General features: G+C 46.2%; 1 protein-coding gene across 1 annotated transcript in view; it reads left to right on the forward strand.

Moving 5' to 3' along the window:
* The window catches only part of RBM19 (RNA binding motif protein 19), a 75,487-nt gene extending 64,877 nt beyond the window's left edge, over positions 1–10,610 (forward strand). The window contains exons 24-25 of the mRNA XM_060785448.2: positions 2,507–2,620; positions 10,035–10,610. Coding sequence (XP_060641431.2) covers positions 2,507–2,598 — 92 coding nt within the window. The 3' untranslated portion in view covers positions 2,599–2,620; positions 10,035–10,610. The remainder of the gene's footprint in view (positions 1–2,506; positions 2,621–10,034) is intronic.
* Positions 10,611–12,539: the final 1,929 nt, after the last annotated feature.

Raw genomic sequence — 12,539 nt, forward strand, 5'->3', positions numbered from 1 at the left:
CTGACATCCAGCCTCTGTTTAAAAGCTTCTAAAGCCATCCAGCCTCTGTTTAAAAGCTTCTAAAGAAGGAGCCTCCACCACACTCCGGGGCAGAGAGTTCCACTGCTGAACAGCTCTTACAGTCAGGAAGTTCTTCCTAATGTTCAGATGGAATCTCCTTTCTTATAGTTTGAAACCATTGTTCTTGAGTGCCTTCAAGGCACCTGTCAACCTATGGTAACCCCGTGAATTTCAAAGGAGTTTCTTTGGCAAGGAATCCTCAGAGGTGGTTTGGGCAAGATCCTTCCTCTGAAATATCACTTGCAACATGTGAAATTCCTTGGCTCCCTCCCATCAAAGTACCAACTTGGGCTAGGCCTGCATAGCTTCCAAAACAGGATCTGGGCCCTTTAATATATGTATGGCCTTTCTATTCATCTCTCTAACTGTGTGTGTTTGTGTTCCTTTAAGTCTCCATAGACCTCCATGAATTTTCATCGGGTTTTCTTAGGCCAGGGATCCTTAGGAGAGGTGGCTTTGCCTTCCTCTAAAATAGAGCCCACAGCAGCTGGTATCAGTGGTCCCCCAGCCAAACATTAACCAGGGCTAATCCTGCTTGCCTTCCAAGATCCGATGGGGTCTTTGCATAGTCTTGAATCAAGTGTCAGTCTCGTATAGGTATCTTTTCCCTCTTGCTGTTGGCTCCTGTTCCTTGACTTTTGGACAAAGCCAACTCAAAGGAGGGGGCACTGCTCCTGTCACTTTTCCAGGAGTCCCCCCCCCCCCCCCCCCCGCCCCGGCCTCCCTCGACAGTCATAAAAGTACAGGAGCAGGAGTACAACCGGTCCTGGCATTTTGTCAAGGAATTAATTGAAAAATAAAATCATTAGATGGGGGGGACTCCAGAAATGCAGAATTGTTTGGAAGAGGAGGAAGACGGCGACGACAGCGGGGTTGGGGGAGCGAGCGCCGCTTTTGTCAGGTTAATTTCTCCTGTATTGATGTTTTGTGACATTTACTTGCTGTTTATCTTGGGAAGCAGCTGTAATGCTAAAAGAAAATTCGGCAGCTTGTGCTGCGTGTTTATTTTACACCCTTTTCCCGGAGTCCTGCAAGTACATTTATTTGTTTGTTTGAGACGGGCGTTTTGATGGCTGCGATCGGGCTTTGAACAGCTGTTCTCCACATGGAGAGCTGCTTTCGGTAATGAGAGAGAAGTACAGACGGCGAGGAGGTTGTTTGGTGGGTTTGGTTTTTATTTTATGGTTCTTTTTTTCCCTTCCGCATTTTCCAAAAAAGTTCAGGGGAGAAGAAATGATCCCAAGGGGGCCCCATAAGTCAACCACGACTTCTGTGAACTTTGGAAAGAAGTGTTGAAGTAGATATAATAAAACATGGAGCTTTAAATCACATGCAAAGCTATTTCCATTCTGCCTTCAACTGTTCTGTGATCCAACCTTCCTACAAAGCTATTGGGGTTGGATGAATTGCTGGGATCCCAAGGAATGGGATGTCAATGATGGTCCTCTTTGTTCTCATGGAGGCCCATTGTCAGCACCCCATTCCTTGGCATTTCATGGAAGACCATCATTGGCATCCTATTCCCTGGCATCTCATGGAGGCCCATCATCGGCATCCCATTCCTTGGCATCTCATGGAAGACCATCATTAGCATCCCATTCACTGGCATCTCATGGAAGAGCATCATTAGCATCCCATTCCCTGGCATCTCATGGAAGACCATCATCGGCATCCCATTCCCTGGCATCTCATGGAGGACCATCATTGGCATCCCATTCCCTGGCATCTCATGGAAGACCATCATTGGCATACCATTCCCTGGCATCTCATGGAAGACCATCATCGGCATCCCATTCTCTGGCATCTCATGGAAGACCATCATCGGCATCCCATTCTCTGGCATCTCATGGAAGACCATCATTGGCATCCCATTCACTGGCATTTCATGGAAGACCATCATTGGCATCCCATTCCCTGGCATCTCATGGAAGACCATCATTAGCATCCCATTCACTGTCATCTCATGGAGGACCATAATCGGTATTCCATTCCTTGGCATCCTAGGAATGGAATTTATCCAACCTCAAGAGCTGGGTAGGAAGATGGCCCTTCCACATCCATAACATGGGGCATACACCATTGGATTAAAGCCAGAATGTATTCGGTTTCTCCTGTTTAAAAGCTCACGTAACAGATAATGGGAAAGACCATCAGGAGAAGACCCTGGAGATATACTGTCCATCCAAATCCTGGTCTACATGGACCTACTAAGCTTTTAGGCTCCCATCCTAGACACTGTTGTTTGATTCCTCAGCTGCAGGGAGGAAGGATGACTGATCTTTGGGGGGGACATTTTGGGGAAAGCTTGGTTGTGCAATGCTCATCTGTGTTGTATTTGCTTTTGCTGGGGGCTTATCAAAGGGAGGCATGGTCAGAGGATAAGTATATGATGCTAAAGCTGACTCTTTTCCCTTCTCTCTCCCATTCCTTGCTTGAACCCCCACAGATTCTGCGCCCAAGAAGAAGAAACGCTCGGCTGTCCTAGAAGAAATCTTGGACAAGCTGGAAGATGAGGGAGACAGCGAGGGAGACAGCTAGGGCTACTCCACCAGACAGCAAGGTGGGTGGAGTTGGAATCATTCAATTGAGAGCTGTGTGAATGGCACTATGAGACCAATTCTCTGTTCAGAACATGAAGCAATTACCTGCTTCACCCCATCTTTTAGGCCCCTATCTGGTGTGTAAACATCATCGGTACCATCCAAAGCATCTTTCAGTCTTAGACCACTGATGTCCAATCTTTGGTGCTCCAGGTGTTTGGGACATTGGCTCCCAGAATTCCTGAGCATTGGACAAGCTGGCCAGGGCTGGAGTCCCAAAGACCTGGAGCACCAAAGGTTGGGCACTGCTGGTCTAGACCTTACACACTGATGTCGAGGCTTCTCCCAACCATTTCCTTGTAGTAACAGAGAACACCCTATGGATGTGAACATCCTGTTCATATAGGCTGATGATAATACACAATAGGGAGAGCAACCTCCGTGAACTGATCCCTATGCTGATAGTCATGCCAGCCAAACTCTTTTGGGTCCTTCTTCCACTTTTACTTCAGCCTTTAACGTTCATCTTCCCTGTTGGCTTGGTCTCCCTTTTCCTGGGCCTTTCATCATGTAGAAAACACTTTCTAGTTCTCCCTTTTTAGCCATTGAAGTGCCCTCTATGATCCCTATGCTCTGTGTGATCATCCCGCTTGCCATTGTGCCCAATAGCTCCGACCTGGCATTATATAGTCTAAATGCATGGCTTCTTCCTCCCAGTTGATCTCATCATGTGCCTTTTTGTACATCTTAGACTCCATCCAGACTTGGCATCGATAGGGTCTTTTGGTACAAGGCAAGATGCCAGGGAGGCTGGAGCTGCCCACATCCCACAGTGTTTCTGTAAGAGGGGCTCCAGATCCCTCCCTGTGATATCTTTGCCCGGAGAGCTCAGTAGGGATTGTTTTTGGATGCCACCTTGGGGAGAAAGGTGGCATATAAATTAAATAAGTAAGAAAACAGAACTGAGGCCCCATCTCTGTTGAGCAATTAAAGCAGCTTGATACTGTGGCAGCCAGACAACAAACGCCCCCAAAATTCTGCAAAAGAAAATCTTAATGCACATCAGTGTTCTGCGGTTTGTGTCATCAAATGGGTTCCAAGATTTCATATGGAATGATTTGTACCAAGAAACCACTTTCTTCAATACTGGTTTCAACCTGCATTAAATGGTCAGTGAAGATGTTCCCTTTATATATTTTTTTTTCCTGCCAGGGGTGACTTGACAAACTGCAAGTCACTTCTGGTGTGAGAGAATTGGCCGTCTGCATGGACGTTGTCCAGGGGACCCCCAGATGTTTTTGATGTGTTACCATCCTTGTGAGAGGCTTCTCTCGTGTCCCCGCATTGGGAGCTGGAGCTGACGGAGGGAGCTCATCCTCACTTTCCCTGGATTCAAACCTCCGGCCTTCATATCTTCCCTTCATATCCAGATAGGATTGGAAAGCGCTCTAGCTTGGCTAATCCGGCCCCTTTGATTGGAATTCAAATGGAGCCCCAATTGGGGGAGACGTTAGACCCTTTGGATCATTGGATGTTTGGCTCTCTGGAAAGCCCTGGGTGAGGAATCCATGCAGAAAATACGCATTGGGTAAAGAGCAAAGCTGCCATCCCAATCATTTCCCATGGAAAATGTGGAGCTGGGGTAATCCAGAGATGGTAGTGCAATAATTGAGATAGACGCTAGGACACAGACAGTGTTGGTGGAGCTCTTCCAGGGGCGGTTTGGGTCCCCGTCTTCCTCTTCCTCCCCTTTGCCACCTTGGCTTTCATGGCAGGGTGGCTCTCTCTCTGGCCCCCTCCACAAAGACGGCGCTCTGTGCTCTGCTGACAGATTAGTGCAAGCCGAGCAGGTAGGCTTTTGCAGAGGGAGACGAGCCCGGTTTCGACATCTAATTCAATTTGTTCTGCTGAGATTGGAATATGAAATACTTGCCAGTCAGATGTTCAAAGGCACTGGTGAGGTGGGGTGGGGAGGAGGGTGAGGAGGAAGTGTACCAAAAGTGCATTCTGAAGTTTACATTTTTTATGAAGATTGATTTAACCCATCATACCCAAACACTCTTTGGGGTTCACCTTTGTCCAGACTGAATGTCATTACCTCTTTAATGAAGCTGAATTTCACAAAAAAAGAGGTTGGTGGATTATCCTAGAGTAGACAAGTCTTTCCCAATGAAGTGCTCTCGGAATCTATGAGGCCCCAGATCTGCAGACTACAAGTCCCATAATCTCAAGGAGTTTGCCATGTTAGCTGAGAAACGATGGGTTCTGGAGTCCAACAGCACCTGGATGGCTATGGGTCCTGCCATCATGATGACTTCGACTTATGGCAACCCCATGAAACAATGACCTATCTTCAACAGGTCCTCCTTGACTGAATATATCCATCTGGAATGGGATCTTCCTCTCTTCCTACTGCCTTCTGCCTTTCCAAGCATTACCTTCTTTGCTAGGGAGCCCTGTCTTCTCAATGATATGGCCAAAGTGCAACAGCCTCAGTTGAATGATGTTGGATTCTAGGGAAAATTTAGGCTTGCTTTAAGACAGTTTCTCAACCTTCCTAATGCTGTGACCCCTTAATACAATTCCTCATGTTGTGGTGACCCCCAACCATAACATTATTATTGTTGCTACTTCATAACTGTAATTTTGCTGCTGTTATGAATCGTAATGTAAGTATGCATCCTGATATTCAGGATGTATTTTCATTCACTGGACCAAATTTGGCACAAATACCCAATACAACCAAATTTAAATACTGGTGGGGTTGGGGGTGGTTGACTTTGTCATTTGGAAGTTGTAGTTGCTGGGATTTATAGTTCACCTACAATCAAAGAGCATTCTGAACTCCACCAACGATGGGATTGAACCAGACTTGGCACACAGAACTCCCATGACCGACAGAAAATACTGGAAGGGTTTGGTGGGCATTGATCTTGAGTTTTGATTGTAGTTCACCTACATCCAGAGAGCACTGTGGACCCAAACAATGATGGATCTGGATCAAACTTGGCACGAATCCTCAATATGCCCAAATTTGAATACTGGTGGAGTTTGGGGAAAATAGATCTTTATATTTTAGAGTAGTAGTTGCTGGGATTTATAGTTCATCTACAATCAAAGAGTCCCTTTAACCCCACCAATGATAGAATTGGGCCAAACATCCACACAGAATCCCCATGACCCAGAAAATACTGTGACACCCCCCTTGCGACCCCCCAGGGGTCCCGACCCCCAGGTTGAGAAACGCTGCTTTAAGACCCATTTATTTGTCTTTTTGGCAGACCATGGTCTCCATAGAACACTTCTCCTGTGCCACATCTCAAATAAATTGGTTTTCTTCCTATCCACTTTATTCATTGTCCAGTAACAGTAATGGACAACACGACTGCATACTGTTGGGGGGTCAACTTTAGTAGTCTATGATACACCTTGACACCTCAGAATCCTGTCTAGTTCCTTCACAGCTGCCTTTCCAAGTCCCAGTCTTCTCATTTCTGGACTGATAAACAACTGAGCCAAGCGATGAAAAACTTGAACCATTTTAACGCCTTCACGGTCAATTTTGTGATGTGAGCCACCTGTGGTCATGATTTTCATCTCCTCAATATTCAGCTGTCGATCTGCCTTTGTACTTCCTTCTTTGAATTTCTTAATCATTCAGAAAAAGAAAAGTTCAACATAAAGCATGGGTATCATTTTGGCCAGCCTTCTCTGGATACCTTCTAGCATGTCCATCTCCCTCTTGAATTGCTTTGCCCAGAACTGGATACAGGATTATTATCCCAGGTGAGGTCTGACCAAAGCAGAATCGAGGCAGACTATCACTTCCTTCAATCTCGACACTAGACTGCTATAGCAATACGCCCAAATTTGAATACTGGTTGGGTTGGGGGGGGGGGGTTGATTTTGTCATTTGGGAGTTGTAGTTGCTGGAATTTATAGTTCACCTACAATCAAAGAGCATTCTAAACTCCACCAACGATGAAATTGAACCAAACTTGGCACACAGAACTCTCATGACCGACAGAAAATACTGGAAGGGTTTGGTGGGCATTGACCTTGAGTTTTGGAGTTGTAGTTCACCTGCATCCAGAGAGCACTGTGGACTCAAACAGTTAAGGATCTGGACCAAACTTGGCACAAATAGTCAATATGCTTAAATTTGTAGTTGACCAAATTTGTAGTTGACCAAAGCAGAATCGAGGCAGACTATGACTTCCCTCAATCTCGACACTAGACTGCTATTGATGCAGGTTAGAACTTCATTGGACTTTTGAGCTGCCACATCATACTGTTGGCTCATGGTCAGCTTACAGTCTATGACAACACCTAGATCCTTTTCTCATGGACTTTTTTCAAGACAGGTCTCACCCATCCTTTATTTGTGTTGGGGTTGCCTAAGTGTAGTACTAGACGTTTTCCTTTGCTACCAAGGTAAGGATGGTTGTGATTTTTGTCAGGGTGTTTCTCTCTTGTCTCATGCTTTCTGGTGAACATTGGAATATGGGAGAAGCCCTCCTTTCCTGGGGCAACAACCGCCTTGTCTACCAGAGACGTGGCCAAACGGTAGCTTTCCTCCTGCTCTGCTTCTCGAAATGTATTCACCGGGAGGAAGGGAGGCGAAAGAGAGAGAGAGCGGCGTGGCGGGGAGCTGAGATTTCACATTTATCCATTCATGAATAATAATCAGGCTGAGTAATTCACAGTAAATGGGTATCCAAATTGGCTAATAAGGAAGGCTTTCACCTCAAACTGAAGCTGGGCGCGAGACCGAGGCTATCAACAGACGCTGGCGATGGCATGCGTGTGTACGCGATGTGACCTGAATCGGTGAAATATGCAAACCAGGGCCCCGGTGCCAACAAAATAATAGGCATCGCTCTTAGCAGACGGAGGAGAGAGCAGCCCTGGCAGGCGGACAGCGCGGCAGCCTTCGTGGGGGCTCCCCACTGCCGGCGGCCAGAGGCCTGGTTAACTTCTTCCTGGCTCTTGCTTACCAAGGCTGAGTCTAGAAAGTCCATTTGGCCCAGGAAGATCTCACTAGTCCCTGGTCCCATCATGAAACCGTGGTTTTCAAGGTGCTGAGGGAGGGGGACAGGAAGCAGTCTTCTTTTCTGCTACCCTGAAGACTAGGACAGAAGGGAACCATCGATTCAGATAGTAAGAAAAGAGATTCCATCTGAACATTAAAATGAACTTCCTGACTGAAAGGGCTGTTTGAGAGTGGAATATGCTGCCAGGGAGTTCACTGGATTCTCCTTCTCTGAAGGGTTTTAAGCAGAGGCTGGATGACCCTTTGTCATGAAGGCTTTGATTGTGTTTTCCTGCATAATGAGGTTGGACTGGATGACCCTTGGGGTGGGTGTCTTCCAACACTAGGATTCCCTAACTCAAGCTGCCCATCCACAATACCATCTCTGCTCTTGAATTACCCTTTGAAACTCCCTCTAGGCATTTTCTAGGTCCTCCAGCACAATTTGGTGATATGTTTCTGCTGGAAGTTAAACACAGAGGCACACTGAGGCATCTAGAAATATTAGAAATATCTCTAAGCATTTTCTATGTCCTCTGATAAGAATCTATGGTAGGCTTCCACAAAAGCCATTAATTTCAGTAAAATTAGCTATTATCCATGGTTTTATGTTCATCCGATATGTCCTGGAACATATCCTCCATGGATATGAGGTTGTACCATAAATGGGAATGAACAAGACCCATCTAGCAGAGAATTAAAGTCCCTCACCCAAACGTCAAAATCCTGTGATTCCATCGGATGCAACCATGGGATGTGAAGCGGTATCAAACTGTAGTGATTGCATACTGTGGATCCACCTTTCCTCCATGGGATTTTGTGCATTCCAACCTCCAGATCTCTTTGAAACGAAGGGACAAAAATACTACTGCAAGCATCTATGGCTGTACCCAAAGGGAGAGAACTTGCACATACTTTGAGCCTTCAAGTGCGAGGAGGCTATAAATAAGTAAGTCAAGGAGAGAAGACTCGAAGACAGCATTTGCATGCCGGCCTCAAAGGGTTGGAAAGGAGAGGATGCCCCAAGGCCAGGAGCGCTGGACTTTGCAGGAATGCAGCCGCTTTTGGCTTTGCCTTTCCTCTGATGCCTGAGCATGATTGACACTTACAAATTACCCGGCCCAAAGTGTCGAGTCTTTGACCCCGGAGTAACATCTCCAGCACGCGCGAGATTTGCCGGTGTTTTGTCATCTAATTACAACAAATCCCTTGGAAATTCACCGGCGGGCGCATTGGTAATGCAGGCACCGTCTTCGTGCATCGCCTCCTCCCTCCTGCCCAAGAGAACCCCTTCCGAAGGCCTCGGTTGGCACAAGGAATGCCAACAGTGGGCTGGATTTCCAGAAGACTGACAAGGAACATGAGCAAGCTCTCACATGTGTGCTATATGCATGCATCCATGTACCTTTAAGTCACCTGTCAACTTTGAGGTGGTTTTGCCAGTTCCTTTGTCTAAAATGGATCCTACGGCACCTGGGATGCATTGATCATCTCCCATCCAAGTCCTCATCAGAGCTGACCCTGCTTAACTTCCAAGATCAGACAGGATCTGGTACCTTTCAGGTATTTGGGCCTTCCACAAACATCCTATATTAGTTTAGCCTTTGTTGAATTACCTCTTTGTTACTAAATTACTAACCGTACAGAACGTACGCCATATCTGCAAGGGGTATGTTCCTGGATTGCATGTGAAACGCAAAAAAAATAAGCTCTATTGAAATGAAGGAATGCCATAGCGTCTTGCCTGAGGACCTAGAAAATGCCAAGGGAGGACATACTTTGTCAAATACGGATCAGTAAAAATACGGAAGTCAGACTGTACATTGCTTCAGCATCTTTAGCAGTGTTTCCCAAACTGGTCTTCCAGGTGTTTTGGACTTCAGCTCCCAGAATCCCTGATCATTGGCCAAGGCAGCGGAGGCTTCTGGGAGTTGAAGTCCAAAATGCTTGGAGGACTAGAGGTTGGCTATCATTGATCATTGGATTGTGTTCAAGATGGCAGGTGCTATTGAGGCTAAAAGAGGCTGCAGCGGTTTGCTTTTGTCTGAGCTGACTGGGAAGGTAAAAATTCCATCCTCTTCTCCTCCTTTTTTGAGTTAATGGTGTGCAAGCTACTTACACTGTGAACTCAGTTTTCAGCCATTGAATTAAGCTGAGAGAAATGAAGGAAATAGAAGGATGGGAGAGAAACGTTTTTAAAAAACACAGTGAGGTGATGGGATTATTTGGGACTGTCTCAGCCAAATCGGAACAGGTGGGTGGCATGGCATGGCATATTATGACACCTTTGAACCTGGTACCTGAGTGGATCAGGACCCCAGAGTGACCTATTGTCCCCAATCGGTCTGTTTACCTCCAAAGGGACAACGCAGGCAATATGTCTTCTTTGTTTCCTTCCCCAGTTTCGAACCAAGCCATGGTAGGGAAGATGTTGATGCCCAAATGGATCCCATGCTTCGACCGCCTCCAAGAAGACTTCACTGGACCCTGCTAGACATCCTCAAGACTCCACCGTCACCACCTCGGGGTCTCTCCTCTCGCTGGAGGAGGATTAGAGAACGCAACAATGGCTGCATTCGCCTGCCAACCTGGAGAATTGCCACATTGGCTTCTTTTTTAAAGCGAGAGACAGAGCCAACCTTTTCAGCAAACAGCTTAGCTGCAGCTATAGCTCTTCCCGCCCCCAACTTTAGAACAACCTGTACAGTTTTGAAAAATAATGTACATAAAAGCCAATGTATTGTCAGTTTGGACCTGGACAGAAAGTCATGTTTGAGCTATGTCTGCCTCCCAATTTGTTTCACTGTTATGCTCACCTATTGCATCCTTATGGACCCCGCAAACACCTTTTTAGACTGACCATTAGTTTGTGTTTTCAGTTGTTCCAACTGATGTCATTGCCAGCTGCCCAAGGATCTTATGATATTTGGCAGAATATGGTATTTTAATAAAAAAAAAAATAGCCTGATGGATCAATACCGAATGCACTCCTTTTTGTCACCATCTCAAATAGGGTTGTTTAAAATGCAAAAGCCAGGTGCTTCAATGAAGCATTTTCCCACTTTCCAGTAAATAACATGAGTTCAATCACATATATTTTATATGACCAACATCAGGAATCAGCATAAAAATACACCATGGCACAAAATGTAAGTAAAAGTCTCACGAATAGAATGCTGTCAGCCAATTTGGAAGGGAATTGAAACAGTATGGTTGTGAATCCTTTATGCGGTACTTTCAGAGATTAGGGTCACAGGACCCCTGTAAAAATGAAGAAAAATTAAGCAGAGGCTGGATGGCCATCTGTCAGGATGGTTCAAATTGTGTCTTCCTGTCTAGAAGAATGGGGCTGATCTGGATGTCTTTTAGAGGTCCCTTCAAACTCTAAGAGTCTGTGTTTGCTTCTATCCAAAGTATAGGATGGTTGCTGTGATTTAGGACTGAAGGATAAGAGTTGATTTGTTTTTTTGACTGAGATATGGCTGTGTTCTTTGGAACTTTGATTTGGACACATCAGGCCAAACAGAGGCCTCGCTTGGGAGGCTGGTGTCACATTTCCAATGTTCTACCTGCCATCCTGGTGCCCTGCAGCTTACATTGGAAGGTGGCACATTTTGCCCATAAGGGGCTGGCAAAGGGAGAAGCCTGGGCATTCACTGCAAAGCCTGAAAAACACTGCATCCAGAAGTGTGAAATCCACCGCTCTCGGAGGAAGGAACGCTGGCATCTCATTCTCACCTTGGCCTTGTGGTGCCGAGCGGAGGACTCTCTCCTCTGGGGGAGAAAAAGAAATCTCATTCCTTCTGCCTTTCCCTTTTATTTTGCCTTTATCAGAGGAGGGATGGCTGGGCTTGTTTGGGCAGCTCAAAAGGCTGGAGAATGAAAGCAAGGAAGTAATGTCCTCTGGAGGTGTGAATTGATGCTGCCAGTTTCCTGCTGGGATAGCATGGAGGCATCTCAAGGAGAGGAGCTGAATATCAAGCTGATTTTGGGGGAACAAACTTAGAAGGATCACATTGCTGGCTAAGCCCAGGAACAGCCCTGGGGTTTGATGCTGTGGAACTGGGAAAACAAATGGACACCCCATTTATCTCTTTATGTATAAAAGTTGATGTGTACAAGCAGTCCTCATGTTAGGTTCTGTAGTTTGTTCTTAAATTGAACGTATATGTAAGTCAGAACAAGTACATTTTTAAAGTATAACTCCAGTCAAATATAGGAGCCCCCAGTGGTGCAGTGGGTTAAAGCGCTGAGCTGCTGAACTTGCTGACTGAAAGATCGCAGGTTCGAATCTGAGGAGCAGTGTGAGCTCCCGCTGTTAGCCCCAGCTTCTGCCAACCTAGCAGTTCGAAAACATGCAAATGTGAGTCGATCAATAGGTACCACTCCAACGGGAAGGTAACGGTGCTCCATGCGGCCATGCCGGCCACATTACCTTGGAGGTGTCTATGGACAACGCCGGCTCTTCAGCTTAGAAATGGAGATGAATTCCAACCCCCAGAGTCAAACATGACTCGAGTTAATATCAGGGGAAAACCTTTACCTTTACCCAGTCACATCTCACTATGCTAAAACGGTAGGTGTGGCTCTTAATGAGACATGCTGCATTATCACGGGGTGTCTGCGCCCTACACCACTGGAGAAATTACACTGTTTAGCCGGTATTGCACCACCTGACATCCGCCGGGAAGTAGCAGCCAATAGTGAAAGGACCAAGGCAGAGACATCTCCAGCTCATCCCCTGTTCGGATATAAGCCAACATACATACAATCTACAAACCCACCAAGAAAATCCAACAAATGCTACGTTCAGCAAAGGACAAGAGGGATCCTCTCACCTTTGCAGGAGTCTACCGTATACCATGCAGCTGTGGACAAGTCCACATAGGGACCACCAAACGCAGCAT

The sequence above is a fragment of the Anolis sagrei genome, chromosome X (assembly GCF_037176765.1).
Source record: "Anolis sagrei isolate rAnoSag1 chromosome X, rAnoSag1.mat, whole genome shotgun sequence".
NCBI classification, from domain to species: domain Eukaryota; kingdom Metazoa; phylum Chordata; class Lepidosauria; order Squamata; family Dactyloidae; genus Anolis; species Anolis sagrei.